Here is a 23,476-nt window from a genome sequence, read left to right as displayed (position 1 = left end):
CAGCACGGTGGAAGACCTCTCTCTCAGTCATCTTTGTACTTGAAATTTTTAAAAATCTTTTCCAATTAAGACAATAGGCTACTCTGATTATCTGCCTTTGGCATCCTTCACTTGAGTCAGAGGTTGTGGATCTAGGTTCCCCTTCAGCCATTTGAGTACCAGCCATAGGAATCCTGCAGCGAGTAACTTAACAAATGACTCCACAAGGCCTGTCTACCATCTTCCAGGCATAAGTCAGGAGTATGATGGATGAACTTTGTTCCAGCAACATTAAAGAAGCTCATCACAGGACAAAGCAGTCCTCTTGATTAGCATCACATCATCAAACATTCACTCCCTCCATCACTGACTCTCAGTTGCAGCAGTGTACCACCTACGAGATGCCCTGTAGTAATTCACCAATGCTCCTTGTACAGCACCTTCCAAACCCATAACTAATACCATCCAGAAAGACAAGGGCAGCAGATACATGGGAACAAGACCAACTGTAAGCTCCCTTCTAAGCCGTTTACGATCCTGATTTGGGTGTATAGTAACATTCCTTCAGTGTCACTGGATCTCCCTTCCTGAGGGCTTTGAGAGTCTACCTACAGTACATGGGCACAGCTCACCAGCACCTTCTCAAGGACAACAATAAGTGTTTGGCTAGCCAGTGACATCCAGAGCTCATGAATGAATAAATGTAACTGGATCTGAAGTTTCAATGCAACAGTGGGGAAATGGTGCCTTATCAGGAATTCAAATATTTGAATGGGCAATTGATCTGAAACCTCCATTGATCTTGCCAAATGGATATATAAAAAAGATGTTTGTCATTGTCCATAGACTTTGGTAGGGGACGAGTCTTGATGTACTGAGCAACATTTGCTCTTCAACTGGTACTCTGAAGACAACTTCACATTTCCCCTACTTTGTTGCACTTGGTGGCATTGTATTTCATGGCAATTAACTGCCATCTATATTTGTCGTGACTACAATTCATTGGCTGTGAAAGACTTTGGGATATCCTGAGAGTCTGACGGTGTGGAAACACAAATTTGTTCTTCCTTTATCTCTCCCACTGACTAAACAAGAACACAAAAAGACACCAACCACATCGAAATAAATCTGAATTCTCCTGATCATGCAAACAATTCTCAGCTTGCAATTCTTAAGTTCGGATCCAGCACTGAAATCACTGATCCAGTAATGAAACAAGGTTGAATCCTCCAAGCACAAGATCTCCTTTAGCAAAAGTCAAAATATGCAAATATTTTATATCATTTAACATTTGTAAAAATATTGTCCTACCAGTCTACTTACAAAAAGGAGCAGGTGGTCAAAACCACACCAGTTCAAAATTGCTCTTTCAGCTCTACAATACTTAAACAACTTTTGGATAATTTGGAAGAGGACTTGGAGGAATGTAAGAAGGCATTCTTAAAAAGCCTTAATCAATGTATAAATCAATGAAAAATATGAGTATATTCTTGATTAAATTGGTGAATCTAAAATTGACAATGTAACTCAGCGATTTTCATTTCTGAATGTTACACAGGAAATGATTGAGGATGTCCTGTACAAAATGAATGCAAACACACAGCACACAGAACACACTTCCTGAACATTTTTTAATAGTTGAATCCATGTTCAGAATTGTGCAATTTCCTGGTACAACTACAAAGGATTATTTCTTTTCCTAAAAAAGAATTCGCTGTCCAAGCATTGCAGAGGAGGTCTGTGTTTCATCCCCAATGTATCCCACAGGATTTTGTGCAATGATACAGGAGCTGCGATATACAATCCAACCATTTCTCCCAAGACACTGTCCAGGAGGCACACTTAAAATTAATTTGTCTCCTCATCAAACAATTGCCAATTTTAAATCATTATCTAAACCATTGCACTTGCTGAAATTTAATATAAATGTTTCCATAGGCATGCAATCCTCATATAAACATATTCCAGCCAACATCTTGAAATTCGTAAATTATTACCAAGCTTTAGCTTTGCTCATTACCTACAAATTAGTGACGAATGAGCCCTGTTTTATGGAAAAAGGTTATATACAAATCAATGTCTGCTAAATTTTGCTGTCTAAACACAACATGCACATTTGCAGAAATATTTCAGGGGAAAATTTTCTCGGGAGGCCATTAGAATTGTGACCAATAGATATGTTTTAAAAAACAGGAGGGCTGAATCTTCCCAGTCCCTGAATGACAGGGCAATGGTGAGAAAGTTGGAGAATCACATGCTTGTCGATGAGGAGATTCAAGAGCAAAACATCTGAAGTTCCAACCAAGTGTCGAGCAGTTTGCTGAGATTTTCACTACTGAGCAACGTGAGGCCTATTTGCCTGTAATAGCATGCATTAATATCCTCATTACATCATTTCACCTCTTTGATACCCAGTTTCTCAATCTCCGTGTGCTGGATAGAAACTAGATGGCAATAATTCCCAACATGAAAGTCAGAACAATATCCTGGCAACTCACAGCTCCTCTGGACCCTCACCAGTCACTGGAATCTCAGGGCACGCTCCACAGGCAGCGATCACACAAACCCACTGTTCACAAGAACTTTCAGGTTCCAGATGGCAAAGCAGGTGCCAATTTCCTGCTTCTCAAAGTATCTGGGGTGATCAACAGGAACCAGGGAGGGCAATGACAAGCTGCCAGCACTTGACTGGTTGCATAGCATGACCTTAAAGATGGTGACAGAGCCAGGAATCCCAGGGGATCACGGCAGAGGCTAGCACTTTCACCTCAGTGAGTTGGAAAATACGACAACTTGTGGTGCTATGACGGTGTGGTGGACAGGTAATGGAGCAAGTTTGGGAATGTAGCAGGAAAGAATTTGCTAGGGGCCCATGGAGACAGGTAGACAGCAAAGTGAAGTTGAGGCCACAGTCAGATCAGTCATGATCTTATCAAATGGAAGACTAGGCTCAAGGGCTGAATGGCCTGCTCCTGCTTCTAAGTTGTGTATTCTTGTATGTGATCCTGAGCAGAGCAGTCATTTTCACATTCCCAGTTCTGTTGCAGCAGTGACGTGTCATTTCACCATCAAACACAATTGTCTCAGTCCCTGCACATCTTAATCCCTGGCACATCCCCAAGTTAATGCAAGATGCCGAGATTTGTCAGCTTTAAAAATGCCTTTCACTCTACTTTGTAAATTTTGCAGGGAAATTTTGCACAAAACCTGAGATGTCCTCCATGATTTTTCATACGAAGATGATTGGTCCCCCGCTAAAGAACTGATCTTCTGGAGGAATATAAAATCATGTTCAGGCAGTCAAGGGCATCACATCATGAATTGGAACAATAATAACAGTCCAGTAACTTTAACAAACTCAACCACATTTTCCATCTGATACCATCGCTGCTTCAAGCCAGCCTGGGTGCTATTTTGCGATCCATTGCTTAACAATGCAGAAAGCACCAGACTTGTAGTTCCGAGCATTTTCCTTCCCTCCTCTCAGAGGGACACTGCAAAGGACATGGCTAACACTCAATGCTCTAATAAAACATGATGAATATTTTGATTGCTGCATCCTTATAAAGCTCATTCAGGCATTCAACACGTGAATAGATACAGTCTTACATCCATAGCTAACCTGCAGACAGTATCTACTTTTGGAAGGGACACAGAACAGAAAAGAAGCACATGGCCTGCAGTGGTTCAAGGAGGCAGATCTTCACCACCTTTTATGCGCATTAGGCACAGGCAATAAAGCTGCCTCCGTCCACAATGTTCACGACTCATCTTTTATAAATATGTGCAATATTTGGCGGTTTCATATCAGAACTGCCTGCCTCCAAAAGAACATTTTAGACTTTGAGCAGTCTCTTTTAGAACTTAAGAAATAGGAGCTGGAGTACAGTGCTTCGACCTTAAGTTGCATTTTTCGAAACAGGCAGATGTCTTTTGCTTACACAACCTTCCAGTTAACACTGCACATGCTTAGATGGTCTGAATACTAGGGAAGCGATCTACCTGTTTTAACTGTCCACTGACTCAGTTACTGCTTAACCAGTCATGTCCCATTGATTGGTTGAGTTTCAGTCTGGAAAGCAGGTAGCAGAGTGCAGATCTTACAGGGGTATGAAAAAGGATAAGCCTAAAATGCCTCTAAAAACATAAAACCATGTGGTTAGGATAGGAACAATGGTATAAATGACAAATAGGTAACAGGACTGATATTGGCAGGTTTGTCTTCCCACAGGAAGTATTCTATCCAGTGCAATGGAAGCTAACATCTCATTATCATTCCAGCAACAGGTCGTTCCAGTAACGGAGGGTGCAGTGAACGTAGATGTGCCATTATTGGACAGATTAAGCTGAGCCGAATGCATCCTGAAGCATCTTGCATCGGAATAAGTTGATGGCAGTGAAGTCAAGTGCGATCTTCACCCACATGAAGCAGAGTCACAGGGTAGAGATTGAGAGCAGGATTTCTACCTCAGAATGGGGCCAGAAATGGAAGTGAACACACGTCACTTTGTGGCACTAGCTGGTGTGATAACACCACACCATCCCTGCACCATCGTCCCACAATGGGAGCCCAGCAGCTGTCGCTGTTATTGTCTTTGGATTTTATGAACCTGTTTAGAGGGTGCTGAGGGTAGACACCTTTTCTTTCTCCCTTATTCCAGCTTCAACAGCCTGCCTGCTGGACCCTACTTAGACAGTCAACACAGTCCCTGGACACTATTTGGCTTCTTAACAGAAAGTCCCAGCTTTTGGAAGAGTGTACAGTCAGGGCCTCAATCCAAGATATTGCCCCGTTAATGGAAAATGTTGGTCATTATTCCCATCCTTAACCTGCTGCACCCTCAATACAGTAGAGTCATATTGCACGGAAATGGACACTTCGGTCCAACCAGTCCATGCCAACCATAGTCCCAAGCTAAAGTAGTCCCACCTGCCTGCTCTTGACCGATATCCCTCCAAACATTTCTTATTCATGTACTTACTGAAGTGTCTTTTAAACATTGTAACTGTACCCACATCCACCACTTCTTCTGGAAGTTCATTCTACGCCCAAACCACCCTATGTAAAGGAAATTGCTCCCCTGCCATTTTTGAAATCTTTTTCCTCTCACCTTAAAAATATGCCCCCAAGTCTTGAAATCCCCCAAACTAGAGAAAAGACACCTGCCATTGACTTTATTTATATCTCTCATGATTTAATAAACCTTTGTAAGGTTACCCATCAACCTGCTACACTCTAAATTTAAAAAGATGCCTCATCTTGGATCACATGCAGGCATGTAAAACATCACCAATATTTCTAACATACAGAGTTCCTTGTTACTCAAAGGAGTTATGTTTCAAAAAAATCTAACGCATCCTGAAAGGACCATAAGGGGGTTTTACTTCTCACAAAAAAGAAATTCATTTTCGTCAACACACCAATGTAAACCAACTGAATGAATACCAAAACTTGTTCCCGAACAAAAAGTAAAAACTAAAAGTATCAGGGCAATGAACACCGGGAAACCACCCCACCACTGCTCCCCCCCCTCCCCACCACCCGCTCCCCAGTACCAAAACAGAAATGTGCTAAAAAATGCACAGGAAATTATTTGGTGTCTGAAAGGGAAGAAGAAAATATTTTAGGTTTGACACTTTCTCAGCTATGGTCAGATAAAAATTTTATTCCAAACTTAATCTTACATTTTGTGGCAGATGCTGAGCAGTAATTTTTCAGTATTTCGAGCAAGTTATTTCCAGTTTAAGATCATCTAAAATCCTTTGCAATAATCCAAACCCATTTGCAATTCAACTTGCAATAAACGTTCCAACTCTGTGCTTAGTAATTATTTCATAATTTTTCACATAGAGTCACGGATCAGAAGCTTCCTATTAGTAACTACAACTTGCTTTATTTCACATGCAGGCAGTTCAGGGGAATTCCTGCACTGAGCTGGCAGTAACCAAAGAATGCATTGTCTTTCAGGTAGGAACATTGTTAGCTGCAAGACGTTAATTTAATCTCAGCACAAATCACGCCTATATCGTACATAATTTAACTTGCTCTTAACTGTGTTACCAACCACTGTCTGGTTGAACACTTTGCCCAAACTATGTCAAACTTTTGTAACTATTTGAAAAGAATACTTATGAAGCACACATGTTAAAATCTTAAACACCAGTCAAGCTCTTAAGGTAGCAAGGCAGCTGAACTGACCTGAGCTTCTTGCTGATAGCCCGTGCCTGGTTTATAAAGGAGGTTGTTCTGAATTCCTAGAGCATGTGGGTTATGATTCTGTTGCTGTTCCATTGTAGCATGTCACCGTGAGGCTTTTTTTGTTAATCCTGTGAAGACACCAGCCAGTTAAATCTTTGCCAAACAGCTCTGTAACCACATATTAATTTCCCAACCTGTTTTCTTCCCAGCTCCACTGAATGCTAATTCAAAAAGGCAGAGTTACATTACATTTTGAATCAATAGATTCATTCAGCTTCAGTTTCTTCCACAACACATTGACTGGATATCCATTTCCAAGGTCATATTTTTTATCAGCTATTTCACATTTCCTTTCCATGCCAAAACAATCACTGGGACAATAGTTCTCATGCTCAGCCAGGATTTTATTCCTGATTAATTATCCACATATCACATTAACTGTGGTAATACTAACCCTGAAACTATTCTTCCTTCAAAACTGTGACAAAGTACAATTCCAAACAATCTGCAGTTTTCTTTTCGAAGAGAAAGCTGGGTAGCTGTGAAAAATTAAAGCAGGCTTCTAGTAGAATTCTGCATCTCTGAGTAACTTAGTACTCTTGACTCCACATGAAACAGTCATTGCTCAACATCAGAATGAGCTCCACTTCCTGCTTTCGCAATGCTACAAAGCTGGACATTGACAAACGCTTTTACAAATCATTAGTGCAATGCTGTAAATGAACCATTAAATGATTACTCAGAAGGTCTTGTGAAACCTCCCGCCCACATGCAAATATATGGATCATTAGACCAGATTTTATGGGATAAATCAAGCAGACTTTACTTTTTAACCCTTTTAGCATGTGGTGTGTTACTATTCTCTACTCACATTCCAGAAAGGCTTCCCTCACAATAAGATCTTATTACGGGACAGTCAGTCACTGTATGCTCACCACAGTCTTTCCGTTTGTAGTGACCTATAGTAGAGTACACATGGGCAGTGAGTCAGTCAGAGGAACTGAAAGGCATTCTGAAGCATGAATTCTTTTTCTAGTATCTTACTCAAACTTCCCTGACTCAACCCATTCATAACTGATATTTACCCTTCCTGATAATCTTTATACTCATTGCCGCAACAAGATATGCGTTGTTATTTTTTATTCACCTTGACAAAGTTCTTTAGTGATTCTGTTGTTTGCCTTCACTCAAAATGTGCTGAAAGGATGAATGTGCCCTTGAGTTAGCTTTTATTTATTTATTTCTGCATCTGAGAACAAAGTAAGCGATTGTTCTCAGATCTAAATGTTCACGAAGTGAGTCAGTTTTACTATTCACTTTGCGTCCCACAAATGTCCTCTTGGCTGTTGACATTGCCTTTCATTGCCAAGTCCTTAACCCTTTTGAGTATAACAAGGTTTTGTTAGTTTTATTCACATTTAATCTCTCCGAAAACGATGATGATAACATCTTTAATAACAACACCATACAGTAGAGTACAAGAACCACAGAACTGCACAATAATTCAGTGCAAATGCAAGCCATCCAGCCCATTGTCCCCGTGGCAGCTCCTCAAAAAGAGAAATATTCAATACCAGAATACATTTTAAATTGCCTGTGGCATGAGGTGTAGTCAGTTCCAAACTTGAAGTTCCTCCCTATTCAAGACAGAGATAGAACTGGCTTAGAGAGAGGTAAGACACAGGTCCTACAGTGGCACTTTCTGACTTGAACTTGAACAGTTATAGGTAATTGTTTACTTGCAGGATTTCCATCTAAGCAGTTGCGTAAGCAGTTTAAACTTAAATATTGATAATGAAATCAAAACAGAGACTTGAATGAGAAATATGTGCACATACACAGACCTATTCTCACAAACTTAATTGAGATATTTGAAGAAGTAACAAAGAGGATTGATGAGGGCAGAGCGGTAGATATGGCTGAGAGCAGGTTCATAGCTCCTTGAAAGTGGAGTCGCAGGTAGATAGGATAGTGAAGGAGGTGTTTGGTATTCTTTTCTTTATTGGTCAGAGTACTGAGTACAGGAGTTGGGAGGTCATGTTGCAGCTATACAGGACATTGGTTAGGCGACTGTTGGAATATTGCATGCAATTCTGGTCTCCATCTTACAGAAAGAGGTTGTGAAACTTGAAAGGGTTCAGAAAAGATTTACAAGGATGTTGCCAGAGTTGGAGGATTCGAGCTACAGGGAGAGGCTGAACAGGCTAGGGCTGTTTTTCCTGGAACATCGGAGGCTGAGGGGTGACCTTATAGAGGTTTATAAGGTCATGAGAGGAATAGATAGCATAAATAGACACAGTCTTATCCCTGGGGTGGGGCAATCCAGCACTAGTGGGCATAGGTTTAGGGTGAGAGGGGAAAGATATAAAAGAAACCTAAGGGGCAACTTTTTCACGCAGAGGGTGGTACGTGTATGGAATGAGTTGCCAGAGGAAGTGGTGGAGGCTGGTACAATTGCAACATTTAAAAGGCATTTAAAAGGTATGTGAATAGGAAGGATTTAGAGGGATATGGGCCAAGTGCTGGCAGGTGGGATTGGGTTGGGATATCTAGTTGGCATGGACGAGTTGGACCGAAGTGTCTGTTTCTATGCTATACATCTCTATGACTCATTATAATATCCAGCAAAATATATAAAAGCAAAATACAAATACTGGACAGAATCTTCCCAAGCTCCGAATGGCATGGGTTATAGCGAGAAATCTGTGATAACGTGCTGGTGGTTGATTGAAGCTTTTCTCAATGAAAAGAGTAACAAGTCCAACAGAATTCTTGACCTCGAGATGAGTTTCTCATTAGACTTTGGCAAGATGCCTACTAACAGGGAATATTGCTCATTGGTGCCCTCATTATCACCAAATCTCATCTGATTAACGTGCAGCTACATATTCTCCGAGCCGCTGCACAGAGGCCAAGAGTCGCTGATATGGAGGAGACTTCAGCTCAACACTTGCTCCTCTGGACTGCCATCTTGGACACCTGACACCATTTTCTCAGGACATGCTTCATGGCAGCAACCACATGTTCCCCATGTCCACAGACCTTGGCATCTGACACATGCCAATCTGAGTACTCTCACAGCACAGCTGAGTCTTACAGCATCATTCTGCACTGCCACACTGCATTGCGAAGCCCAATGGCAGCTCTCATTGGAATGCTGCGCAGAGAGATTTTATGGGCGGAAACACCCAACCACACTGCATCTCAGGCTGCCTGCCCTCATAGTGCTTACTCACCTCTGACACAGCCTTGCTGCTTACCACAGATACAAAGCCGTACAGCTTGTCACACTTGCCAGCAGTCATCAGGCAAGGAGCTGGCCACATTGCTGCATGCCACAGCACCATGTCACTGTCACACGTCCAAACAAGGAACAGGAGGCGGCCATTCAGCCCTTCCAGCCTGCGCCACCTTCCAAGAAGATCATGGTTGCTCTCATTTAAACATCAGCTCCACATCCCTGCATCTCCCTGATAATCTTTCATCCTCTCAGTAATCAAGAATCCACCTACTTCCTGCCTTAAAAACATTAAAAGGCAGTGAACGCAAAACCTTTAAAGGAAGGGAATCCAATGAAAATTGCAACTCTTTGAGAGAAAAATAAATTTCCTCCTCTTAAATGAGTGAGCTGTTATTATTAAACTATGATTCTCGATTCTCCCAGAAAAAGACAGCAGCCTTCAGCTGTCCATGGGAAACACACTGCGCGTGCTGCAACCAAATGGCCAGGGATCTCTCTGAGGGGCCACAGCAAAGTCCTCCAGTGAGTTAAGGGGGACTACTGTTAGCCAAGCACTCTCAGTTATGTCAATCCAGGCAAATGGTCATTCACAGTCCAGGGACTTGGGTCAGTCGTCTGTGTGGGTGGCTATGGTCAGGAGGACTGTCTCAAAACAGTCCACAAAGTGGGCTACAGTCAGTCCTGTGTGTCAGTGGAATGAGTGAGTGAGAGTGTCAGATAGAGAGAGAGAGATAGAGAGAGTTTGTGTGTGTGTGTGTGTGTGTGTGTGTGTGTGTGTGTGTGTGTGTGTGTGTGTGTGTGTGTGTCTGTCTGTCTGTCTCTCTCGCGGGGAGGGGGAGGGAGCCTGAGATGTGGAGGAGGCAAGGACAGTTACAGGCGAGGAGGGAAATGCAATAAAAAAAGGGAGAGAGCAGGTTGTCCAAGATTTGCCATGGGATGTCATAGGAGGCAGAAAGGATGCTAGAGAGTCAGCACTACCTCGGCCTCAACAGGGGAACTCTGCAACACATGGAGGGGAAATTGGATAGTTTGTGGGGGGAGTGGGGAAATCAGTTTGAGGTAGTGGATGGGAACATGTGTGCACTCAGTTGTGGTAGACTGTCCAGGGAGAACTAGGTAGAAAGGGCCATTGAAATTCTGGGGAGAGCGCTGATTGTCCTCTCATGGTGTGCATTGCAACTTGCATTGCCTTCATGATTCGAATGGAGAATGTAGCCTGGAAGCTGTTTTCTTTTTATTCATTCACTGGATGTGGGCATAATTGGCAAGGCAGCATTTACTGCCCATCCCTAATTGCTCAGAAGGCAGTTAAAGAGTTAACCCTGTTGCTGTGGGTCTGGAGTCACATGTAGGCCAAACCAGGCAAGAATGGCAGTTTCCTTCTTGAAAGAACATTCGTGAACCAGATGGGTTTTTCTGACAATTGACAATGGATTCATGGCCAACATTAGACTCTCAATTCCAGATTTGTGTTGGATTTGAATCTCCACCACTTGTGGCAGAATTTAAATCCTGTCCCCAGAACATGGATCTCTGGATAAAGAGTCCAACAATAATACCACTCGGCCGTCTCCTCTCCGTGAAGATATTAGCAGACGACTGCTTATTCTGGTTGCAGACATCCTGCTATTCGAATGGAGGTATCAAAGTGTATAGAATAAACAAGCTAAGTGCAGCCTTTAGTTAACAGATGGCAGGCCATGAAATACTTGTCCCTGAATGTCGACAGAAGTAATTTGTATCTATACTCTAACTGGCAATGGAACTGTAGTGAAGGCAAAACCAAAAGGCCACTGATGAGAAGTAAGTTAATCAAAATGTGTGAAAAGTGCTCAGAGTTTCTGAAATTCTCATTAATTCAATTTTAACCAATTTAACCTACGTCTGGGAAGAAATTGAGTTAACAATGTTCAGGTTGACATGATAGCACTGACACTGAATCTGACTACACCACCTATTATGGGCATGCACTTGCCTTCTAGCACTGTGGGTAATATCAGGATGATGCTATTTCTGTCAGCCTTACATTGAGAAGAGGCAAGCCATGCTGGGATCCTCCCATATGGCTGGCAGGATAACGCTGAGCTTGTAAAAGTTATTTAATTTCTTTTTGCTTTAGTAATTCACTGAAGGTTTCATTTCTAAATTGGTCTAAGTACACAGTGGAAAGCAACTGATTCAATATTCTCAGTCTGTACAGCTGTGATGCCTGAGGTGGTGCTCTGGGCCAGCACGAGACCCCCGCCCCCCCAACCGCAGGTTTACCAGAGCGACTAGCCTTCATGTATGGCTGTATGAACAAGATACACTTGGGGAGACCTGGAGACTCTTAAGCACAGTTTTAGCCCAAGCTCAGCACTAGATTTCCTTCAACGCTTCAGTATTTTTTTAATAACGTTATTTAATTCAGCTGCATAATAATCAGCAACGAGACATCTTTTCTTGTCATTTTCTCCATTAAATCAGATTTCTGTAGCTCAGTGAACTATTCTTTTCTGCCCCTCCCCCAACGTCTGAAAATTAATGCCTCCTACACAGCTTGCAATGCTGTGCACAGATATTAATTCAAAGGCAGCAGAGTAGCAAAGAAAATCAGCAAAACCTGTTGAATAATGCATGTATTAACCTTTTGTATGTAATGAATGAAACATTGAACTTAATGGGGTTTTTTTTGCAAAGTATTTGTTTTATCTTCTGCTCGCCCTTTAGCCCACTGCAGCCATATGCAACAAGCCTGCCTCCTCTCAGCTCTCTGCCACTGCCTTCCAACCAAGAGCGAGGAAGTGCTTCACAGCACTTAGGAATTTTCTTTCAGTGCCTCTTCCTTCCGTATGAGGAAGTGCATTGCCTCTGCTCAAGGCCAATTCATAGCAGTTCAGGATTTTCTCATGTCTGAACCATTCCACAGGATCTTAGAGCTGCAACTCTCTGAAGCAAGCATTTTCTGATACATCCACCATGACTTACAATGAGTATCGCACCATTCATCTTGCCATGGATAAAATAGGCCTTCAAAGTTTGGGAGAAGATTTGTAGCTCGGATGCTCGTTATTGCGGTTCTGTTCGCCGAGCTGGGAGTTTGTGTTGCAAACGTTTCGTCCCCTGTCTAGGTGACATCCTCAGTGCTTGGGAGCCTCCTGTGAAGCGCTTCTGTGATGTTTTCTCCGGCATTTATAGTGGCTTGTCTCTGCCGCTTCCGGTTGTCAGTTCTAGCTGTCCGCTGCAGTGGCCGGTATATTGGGTCCAGGTCGATGTGTTTGTTGACAGAATCTGTGCAGGAGTGCCATGCCTCTAGGAATTCCCTGGCTGTTCTCTTTTTGGCTTGCCCTATAATAGTAGTGTTGCCCCAGTCGAATTCATGTTGCTTGTCATCTGCGTGTGTGGCTATATCGACCTGGACCCAATATACCGGCCACTGCAGCGGACAGCAAGAACTGACAACTGGAAGCAGCAGAGACAAATCACTATAAATGCCGGAGAAACATCACAGAAGCGCTTCACAGGAGGCTCCCAAGCACTGAGGATGTCACCTAGACAGGGGACAAAACGTTTGCAACACAAACTCCCAGCTCGGCGAACAGAACCACAACAATAAAATAGGCCTTTACTTTGTGAATGGTGCTATGTAACAGAAAGCTTATTGACCAGTCAGGAGGGAAGAAATTGGTTCATGCAAACCTACTGGCACCAACTGGCTGAGAGAATGACCCAAGTGTTGGGTTGGACAGGTGAGAAGGGCCTGACTGAAACAGAACCTGGGGTGGTCACTGCGTCAGAGGCCAATGGTACTGGATAGCTTGGCAATGTGCAGACATAGTGCCATCACAACTGGAAAATGTACCAGCCTGTGTAGCTTTCCGCCAGTGTCTGAGATAAAAAGGGCCAGTTACAAATGAGTAATGATGAGGTAGGGGGAAACAAAAATATAAACGTACCTTTGTTCTGCGTCCCAGTTAGTTGGAGGCTCTTCCAAACATGGAAAAGAACATGCAGAGGTCTCTGCTGGTACTTCACGGAGTTAAGATTTCATTAAGACACAAAAATGTCAGATAAAAAGCCACCTGACCCCAGTGGCTAGGGCAGTGAAAAATCAGGTAGTCAGACATAAAACCAGTCAGCTGCCCTACTCAAGCTTCAGTGAAGTTAAGCCAGTGAATTGTATAGAACTGACATGTTGGGAGGGAGGTGGGGTGAGGTGATTCTGAGGGAGATAATGGGGGCCAGCAATATCTTTGGCTAGTGCTGGGGAGTGGCGAGGAACATAAGACGTACCGTTTTAGGAGGAGACTGCAGTAAGGCAGAGTTATTAACCAGTACATCTGGTTCTCTCATTCAGGGCAGTCCAGTTTCAAGAAGATAATCATAAAATTAAACAGCAAGGATAACTATGACAATGACTCTATAAGTTGTCCTGTATACGTGTTAAAGAGTCAACACTATTTCAGGCAGTCAGCTTTGGGAAAGACACTCTTTGGTTTAACGAAACTTGTTGGTCTTACAGTGCAAAGCATTGACTTCAACAGAGTGTTGCAGACTGGCACATTCTAAGGTTCAGGAGTACCTGAGGGTCACACTAAAGTCTGGGGCAGCTGCCACCAAAGTACAGTGGGAAAATCCATCTGAGGTCTTTCTGCCAAAGTATAATGGCAGTCCATTCAGTTATCAGACCCTCTCGGTGCCTCATAAGTATGAAACATAGTCCTGTATAACTAATAAATACCTTGGGTTCTTCTTCAACTGCGGGGATTGCCAAATTCCCATGTCTGTTTGTGCTTCAGGTGTAAAGGCGGCACGGATTCAGTAATGATGTGTGTTCCTAAAGGGTTTTTACGAATTAAATATATTTTTTAATATTTAATATTTCAAAATAACACCATTTCAGGACCCTAGATGTTCAGGTTTGAGCTTTTTCCAATATGGCAGTGCTGCATTTCTGGCTAGGAATGCATGCATGCACTCTGCTTGCAATTTTACATTCTAAGGCACCCATTATATAGCTAGGCAGTTCCAATTTCATTCTAGTTCATGGTATTTAATACCCTCACATATTACAGGGAGGAATTAGTTTTAAACATAATGTTTTCCCATTCAAAGAACATAATACATAAAAGGATTTTTTTGAGCAGTGAGGGAGTTGGGGCTGGTGGAATGTCTCACTGATGTAAACAAAAAGGAGCTTGTAAATAAGATCAGTCTCTGGAACAGGGACCTTGGTTTTTTCCCTTTAGTGACTCTTACAGCATAAGAGGGAACTCAAAGATGAAATAAAAACAGGATAATTCTGGCAATCCACAACGTTCACAAATACAGGGGGTCCCTGAATACAAACATCCAACTTATGAATGCAATCTCATATAAGGATGAATTTTAAATACCTGACAGATAAACATTTTCTGTATTTATGAATGGTTGCTTTATATTGTCCAGCATTGATGTGTACAAATCGACTTGCGAATGGACTCAAGATTGGAACATGTTCACAACCCGGTGGTTGGGTGTGTGTGTGTGTGTGTGTGTGTGTGTGTGTGTGTGTGTGTGTGTGTGTGTGTGTGTGTGTGTGTGTGTGTGTTGGTCCCCACAATTATACTGAATGACAGAGCATTTCCAAAGGGCTGACTCCTGCTCCTATTTCTTATGTTCCTCTTATGTCACTGCGATGTATTTGCACGGGGTTTGCTATTTATATCAAACTCTCCAAAGCACCATTTCATTCGCTTTATTCAATAATATAAAGCAGTGATTTGCATTATTGAAAAAATGCTTGGAGGTTCACTCATGGATGAGCTTACATGAAGGAGTGATATTGTAACATACAACAGCACGACCTACATCTACAGGTGTACAAGTGTCAGGCTTCAGGTTAACAAAAAGAACTGCCAACTCTCAATGTTGCATTGTAAAAACAGTTGTTACTTACTCCACTGCTAGAAACCCATTTTAAATTTGAACATAATAAGATCTCCTGAATAGTACAGATCCATACAACTGTTCACTGCCCCAACTAGTTTAGCCCAGGCAGCTAAAGCTCATTTTGCTTTCCATCCAATGTAGAAAAACATATTAGAAATTTAAATTATTTTTTAAAAATCCACCAAAATAGTCATAAGAAAACAATATGAAAAAGAAAAGCACATTCATAACTGGCTAAATGTTAGTAATTTTGTGAAAGCTTTTACAGTTGCTCAATGGCTGAACCCTATTACAATTGTCATTTTTGTCTAGTCTGCTTTTCTCGCTTCAATTTTGAGAAACACTATTTCAAAGACAAACATATTGTCTTCCTCTGTATTTGATCCATCACCTAATAACTGTGTCCCACTGAAGTAGAGCTCAACAGCTTGAGGCAACAACATGAATATAAAGTATAAATATTAATAAAAGCAACTTTGAACAGTATGCCCAAGGGTGGCTGGCAGTACATGACTGCAAAAAGTTACAATTAAAATTCACCCATCTCCAGTTACTGGCACGATGCCCACGCTTCTTAAAGCAGTAAATATTTATTCATACAGTCAAGAGCAGTCTGCTCCATCACAGATTATTTTACAAGCAGACAAAACCTGAAGCAATTAACACAGCTCATGTCACCCAGCATAACAGTTTCAGTGGCACTTTTAAGGATAATTTAGACATCCAGTAATGTGCCAAGATTTTGACTGAAAACACTACATGTCACCCAACCAATTTGCACAAACCATTGTAAATTACAAACCATTAAATGTAATTATATAAAGAGAGCAAAGGTCCTTAACTTACAAAGACCACAGGTGTCATGTCGTTCACACAAGTAAAAGAATATCATGAAGGAACCATTAATCTTTCAATGTTCTCAATATTCTACAATAAATAAAAAATAAATTCTGGAATTGATGTGATGAGTGGGTATTACTTTTCACTATTATACCTTCCCCTCTCCTTTGTGCGTTTAGCAACGATTCTCTTCCAATATCTGTAGTTACATAAACCATTACAGTCCATTTAGTCTTATTCGTTATCAATTTTTTTTAGGTTTACAACCAGTTCAGAAAGATATAAGTAACTCACAGTCAGACTGACCACAATAGCAATGTGTGCCCTGGTATCAGATGGCAATATCTGGGCTTTGCTGACATGTGTAATAGATCGCTGCCCTTTTACCTGGACAGATGCATTCAAATGGAAGGGCAACAGTCCCCTTAGACTGTGCCTCTAAGGGGAGCGGGGTGATGAATGACTCTGGTTATTAACTGTAGCAATGTCCCAAATGCATTTTGAAACCCTGAAGCAGAATCGTTTCACTTGCAACAGGCTCCTGCTACAAAACTGCCTTCAAATGTATTAGCACATTCTACAGATGTTAATGCTTCCTCAAAAACACCAAAATGGAAGAGTTGAAGGAAAGCACAAACGAAATGGATGAAATGAAGATAATTTGTTGGGATAATGTGTTGGGAGCAGGGTTGCCATCTGGAGCTGGAGGCATTCGTTGGCACTGCTTGATGTGGAATAGCACAACCTTCCAAAATAGTTCCCACAGCTTACAAAATGCATCAGATCACGTTGCTGTATTTCCAGTCTGGTCATTTCATGCAGGACACTATAGAACAGCAATAGTGAATTGGTTGGTGAATATTTATTCCATGAATGGATAAGTCCACAGGGTAAAAGTTTTTCCAGACATGAAGTAAACATAACAACAATAAAATAAGCCTTCCATTTCAAAGTGGACACACTTCCAATGTTCTCCTCCTAGGAGTTGGGATTAAGTTCTCATCAGACGTACCCATCACTGCCATCCCCAGTCGCCCTCAAACAAACCAAGGCTAATAACTAGTCAGAGAGTAGTGGCTCAGCTTCCTCAATAAATGTACTTTCTGACTGATACTGGTTTTAAACAGACATGATGGAGAAGGTTTTATCTCTAGGCATACAGTGTTTTATACAGGACAGCAAGTTGGCAGAGCATTGCCCTTCATTGGATGGGTGGGATGGAGAAGAGTCATCAGCCTATACACTTGATCAGTGTCTAATGACTGTTGCAGGAAAATATCAGCTTGAAGTCAGCAATTTAGACCATTCTGTCTGGCAGGGGTTATTATAAAAAACTTGAAAGGGTTCAGAAAAGATTTACAAGGATGTTGACAGGGTCGGAGGATTTGAGCTATAGGGAGAGGTTGAATAGGCTGGGGCTGTTTTCCCTGGAGCGTCGGAAGCTGAGGGGTGGCCTTATAGAGGTTTATAAAATCATGAGGGGCATGGATAGGGTAAATAGACAAAGTATTTTCCCTGGGGTGGGGGAGTGCAGACCTAGAGGGCATAGGTTTAGGGTGAGAGGGGAAAGATATAAAAGAGACCTAAGGGGCAATGGTTTCCACACAGAAGGTGGTACATGTATGGACTGAGCTGCCAGAGGAAGTGGTGGAGGCTAGTACAATTGCAACATTTAAAAGGCATATGGATGGATTCATGAATATGAAGGATTAGGAGGGATATGGGCCAGGTGCTGGCAGGTGGGACTAGATTGGGTTGGGATATCTAGTCAGCATGGACGGGTTGGACCGAAGGGTCTGTTTCCATGCTGTACATCTCTATGACTCTTGGATTCTAATCCTGCTTTCTCCCATCATCTTGCTGCATCCTCAACTCCATGTATTTATCTAACTTTCCCTTCAAAGATGTAATGGCCTCTCCTCCACCACTCCCTCCGGCATATTTTGACATTTTGGTTCCTGACCAGTGATGTGGCCATCCCAGCCTCAGTTGCCCGGGAATTTGAGAATCCAAATTTTCAGGGAAGTTGGGTGTAAGAGAGAAATGTTAGCAGATTTGTCAGAGTGAAGTGGGCTGCAGTTACCGCTAGAAAAGTGAAGCATTAGATGTCGGGTCATAATCATGAAATGTGGGGATGCCACAGTAGTGGCAGTCTGGATCACTCTGTGTGCATACTTACTTGTATCGGGTTATGTAGGACAAATGGCATAGAACAGACTAATCAATACACCCAGTCCATGTGATGCTTATGGTCCACTTAAGCCTCTTCCCATTTTTCCTCCTCCCCCCCACCCCCCCCTGCTATTCTAGCCCAGCTTCCCATAAGATGTAACAATATTAGTTGCGTCATTTCTCCTTCACTTGTGGGACATTAGCATCACTGACTGGGCCAGCGTTTGTTACCCGTCCCTAGTAACCCTTAAGAAGATGGTGGCTTTAACAATCCCATGCGGCTAAAGGCTGCACTATGTAGGGTACAGTCAGTTACCACCTAAATTAGCAATTGGATCCCCTTTCTTCCAATGGAACCGGATTTCTAGAGTTCCATCACTTGAAACTGACTTGGATGCACAAGATAGGACCCCGTTTATTGCCTGCACTGAAAGGACGTTAAGGCTAATGACCTTATCTTGAAGTTTTTCCAACCTGCTAACGCCAGGCAAAAAAAAAGAGTAAGCATTGACCTCCATGGCAGGACAGCTCCTGCTATATAATCTAAAGAGTCATATCGCATAAAGCTGCGAGATTGTGAAGCTCCATTCTGACACCCCAATGTAATTTCGCTTGCTACACCTACTAGCCAGTTCACACTATTGGCAGTTGATGGAGATTCCGAGAGTAACCAATACCAGCAGAACAACATCCTGGCAAAAAAAATCTGCAATTTCAACACAGCCAGCAGAAAATAAATAAGAAAACATCTGGAATGGAGCATTTATTATGAATTATTCCATATTCAATAGGGTTGCCCAAAACATCCCTTTTGTTGTCAAGGAGGTGGGGGCAACATGGAGGAAGAGGCTGAGTGTGGGGCAGAGTGTTTGGGGGAGCACTGGGGAAGGGGCTGGAGATTGAAATAATGTCAGCATTTTCTAATGATGAATGGCAAATTTCTGACAATTTTGTAAAAGCTAAATTAGAGAAGTGTGGCGAACAACATGTTCCATATATATTAATTTGTGCACAAGGAAAAACAAATATTAGAAAATGCAACTGAAATCCTGCTGAAGGTGTTGAAGGAGGGTTAATTCAGAATGATTACAGGTAACAAGGATAAATGATATTGCTAAACAGCATCAATTTAATCATATGTTTTGAAATCCTGAACTCAATGTGAGTGCCAGCCCTTTCCAAGCCCTCGCCTGGTATGAACACAGCCACAGAATTGGATGATTATAATAGAAGACTTCACTGTTCCACCTTCACAAATACTGAATTCATTCCATTGTTCCAAACTCCCAGTCAGACATCATTGAAAAGATCAAGGTGCAGTTATCATCTCTGTGACTCAAAAATTACTCAGCCATTTCAGACAACAAAATACAAGACCAGGTTTGAAATACTGCCTTATTGTTTACATCATGCATTGACAGCCCAACCTCTCCACACTCCCACAGTTGTGATGAAAGGTATAATACTGGGCAAGGTTTGGATACATTGAATATGAATGCCATCCTTTTGTCACATAACTCAACGATACAGATAATAGTTTTGTTCCAATCTCAATTTATTTTTGACCTGATTTTCTTCTTGAAGGAGGACATACATTAAGCATCCACTTTAATAATTTTAATTAAATTATTTGACAAGTTCACAAGATGAATGAAGGTATGTCAATAAGAATATAACATATCAGTAACATATCACAACCAGGAGCTGCACTCTGAAAGCTAGTGCTTCCAAATAAACCTGTTGGACTATAAGCTGGTGTTGTGTGATTTTTAACTATATCAGGAGTAGTTTCCCTACCTCTACACTAGGAGGCCAAGATTTAAAGTCCCATCTGCTACAGAGGTGCATAATGACATCGGAGTATTTTGCTTATAAAATGTCTATAACACATCAGCCAAGAGATTTAATATTTTACTCCTTGATGTTTGGTTATGGTGGAAAAACTTGATTAATGCACTGAGTTGACATCCTGGCACTTTTCCTCTGGGAGTGAAATTGTTGCCTTGGTACACAGACCAAACCTTACAAGTGAACAGGGTGGCTAGCCAGTGACAAAAAAAAACAATGGCCAAGCTTCTATAGGGTGGTAATTGGGGATGGAACATTTGAGGCAAACCCACCTCCAGTGACCTCAGATTTTAAGGTCCCAATGGAGCTAAATGTCTGCAACTCTGGCTTCCAAGGTCCCCCTTCATGATGTGGCGTCAGTTAGCTAGACGGCTGGTTTGTGATGGAGAGTGATGCCAACAATCTGGGTTTAATTCCTGCAGGTTACCATGAAGGACTCTTCTTCTCAACCTCTCCCCTTGCCTGAGGCATGGTGACCCACATGCTAAACGAGCACCAGTTGTTTCTTTCTTTCAAATGAGAGAGCAGCCCTATGGTTTGGAAAACTACTTTATCTTTACCTTTAAACTGACGGACAATTGGAGACCTGGCAGCTCTTCAGTCCAGTACCATCAATCCAAGCCTGCCAGCTATTACCAGGCAGCCTTTATCCCCAGATGGCACAGTGCCCATCCAGTGCTGGTAGCCACTGGCAGTGGGAAGAGGTCTTCAAGTTTCCCTTCAGTCATTTAAGAGCTTTAGAATGTCCCATGGGTGAGCAGGCAGCCTACCCTATATTCTGTCACTAATAAAATGCCAGCCAATGACCACAGCATCTCCATACCAATCCAACCCACTTTAACATCCTCCATCTGCTCTGGGGGAGGAGACATGGCAGCTGGAAAACTCCAATCCATAGATCGCTTTCGAAGAACCACAGCAGATATTCCAGGCACTGATTTTCTCCATCTTTTGGGATTTTCTCAAATTCTGACCATGTTTTGGGATGTAAAAGGTCAGAGTTGCCTCGTGAGTCAAGAAAATCTGTACCAGCCAAACAACAGCAAACAGCCCAGAACAGAAACATTGATTATTTGAGTCAATGTAAGGTTTTTACTGAGTTCTGCTTATCACTGTTACCCTGGGAAGGTCATGGTAATGATTCTGAGGCTGTGTTGCCAAGCAGGGTGGTCTGCTGGCTCTTAGAGCTCTGCTGCAATCACTGGATTCCAATAATTGCTTCAATGCTGTTCTTCTTTTGGAAATGTATGTGAAATTTAAAAGAGCGTGGTCCTTTACTGTCTAACTTTATAATGAAGGATGCCACTCGCTTCTAGACTGAACTGAAGATTCACAACCCTCCTGTAGATACTTGAAATGTATTTGTGCTACAGAGGATAGCGACACAGATTATACTTAAACAGAAGTGAAAAAAGGGAAACATTAATCTGCCAGTTCTTTCATTCAGGAACATAATTACAAGTTCAAACCTTACTTCTAAGTAACTGCTGTGTGATGTCAAAAGTGACCCATGGGCACAGAGTTTAGATTAAGAATAATATTGAAGCTATCAGTGCTCAGTGTTTAGGTGGAAATTGGACAGAAATGTCCAGTATTCCCACACACTGACACAAAGGCATACACCATGCAGAAATGCACACATACACAAATACACACTCACAAAGACACACACACAAACACTGCTAAAAATGGAAATCAGTAAATTGTTGTCAGAGTTGTTCTGCTTTCCCACAAACTGTGGTCTGTTAATATCTCATTGAGAGACTTGGTATCAAACCACATGTTAGGGCATGAAGTATAGTACTTACCCACAAGTTACCCATAAAATAGGAAAAGTTTGACTTGCCCATTTAAACATCGGTGTGTGATCATTGGCTAACAACTTTCTGGTGCTGAAAATTTACTCTTTCCAAGTTCAAAGTCATTGGTTGAAAATTTATTTTTAGAAATCATTCTTCTGTTTTTTGCTTCCGGTCGTTTCTGGATATCTCCTAAACTCACTTCCTCTCACTTATTCCATCTTCTGTCTGTCATCTTACAATAAATTAAATATTCGTACTCATGCCTGCTGCTTTAGATTGTGCATGCCTTAGTAAGGATTTTTTCAAACTGATTAATTTACAGGCCGGATTATTTCTTTCTCTCTCACACACACACATACACATCAGCACCATACTTGAAAGAATCACTGTTAACTGCAAGTTACTAACAAAAATCAATTACAAGTCTGTGGGCAGCTGTAAGTATAATTAATAGTGACAATTATTGTTTCAGTTCTGACCACAAAATCCAGGGCAATATTTCTCAGCAAACCACGTCTTGTAGTTGCTGCAGTAGCATGGAATTTCCTGTCCCACTACCCCAAATAGTGAGCTCCTGATCAGAGGCAGTATTTTTTTTCTCCAACTCATCTCGAGAACTGAAATCCAGATGACCCCAAAAAGCATGACAAGGTGATTTCATTTCACTAAGAGTATGTGCGAAAATTGTCTGTCATTAATCTGCACTCGGTTTTGACAAAGTGGAAACTCTTGCTCATTGTCTCCACTCAGTTTTCATCAGAAAAATCCCAGAAGGTTAAAGAAAAGATCTCACAGGAAGGGGAAATCTCTGCGTTAGACTGTGTTACTACTTTTACTGCCTGGTGCGATACAGGTCGGGATCTGTTCATCTGTCTTTGAGCGATCACTGTGATGCAGATTGAAACATGCAGCTCTCTCCCACGTGTATTAGGAGTTTTGTTAGTGTAATAAAAAAATTGTTGAAAGACTGGGAAGTATTTTATTTAGATCATTTTTCTCTTTCTCATGTTATTTTAAATTTATTGCTGCAGCCTAGTTATTGATGATCTGCCTCTTAATTAGCCTGCAAACACCAGCAGCTCTGGTTGGCTTCTTCGGAATATATTAAACTGACCTCAAGTTAATAAGAAGATTGTTGAAAAGGGCTTCTTTTTAACAAAACGTCAGCAAAATTATAAAACAAATGATCCAGCAACATAGCAAACAAAGTCGTAATCAAAATCACAACAAGCAAAACTTTGCAGCAAGAATGCTTTTGTTAATATTTGGTCTTATTTAATATGTATATCCAGAGTGAGTAGAGTTTATATTTCCAATTTAATGATGCCACTTGCTCCCTTGCCAGTCATGTTATTTTGTTAGCAATTAACATTTCAGTATTTGTTATGCTGAAATTGAGGACAGGGCTGATTAAGGCAGAGTCGAGTATGTAAATAATTCAAGATCAGAATTTCAGGAACAAATGGCACTGACTTTCACAGAACG

General features: G+C 41.7%; 1 protein-coding gene across 3 annotated transcripts in view; it reads right to left on the bottom strand.

Moving 5' to 3' along the window:
- Positions 1-23,476, bottom strand: part of LOC132825847 (serine/threonine-protein kinase Nek6-like) — a 277,685-nt gene that overhangs the window by 187,932 nt on the left and 66,277 nt on the right. For 2 of the 3 annotated variants that reach the window (XM_060841397.1, XM_060841399.1), the window contains exon 2: positions 6,179-6,306. In XM_060841397.1, the coding sequence (XP_060697380.1) occupies positions 6,179-6,271 (93 nt within the window). In that variant the 5' untranslated portion in view covers positions 6,272-6,306. Of the gene's footprint in view, positions 1-6,178; positions 6,307-6,632; positions 6,779-23,476 lie in introns of those variants that run through there. The other variant, XM_060841400.1, reaches the window with a different exon arrangement.

The sequence above is a fragment of the Hemiscyllium ocellatum genome, chromosome 21, assembly GCF_020745735.1.
Source record: "Hemiscyllium ocellatum isolate sHemOce1 chromosome 21, sHemOce1.pat.X.cur, whole genome shotgun sequence".
Taxonomy (NCBI): Eukaryota; Metazoa; Chordata; class Chondrichthyes; order Orectolobiformes; family Hemiscylliidae; genus Hemiscyllium; species Hemiscyllium ocellatum.
This window is presented reverse-complemented; position numbering and strand designations above follow the sequence as displayed.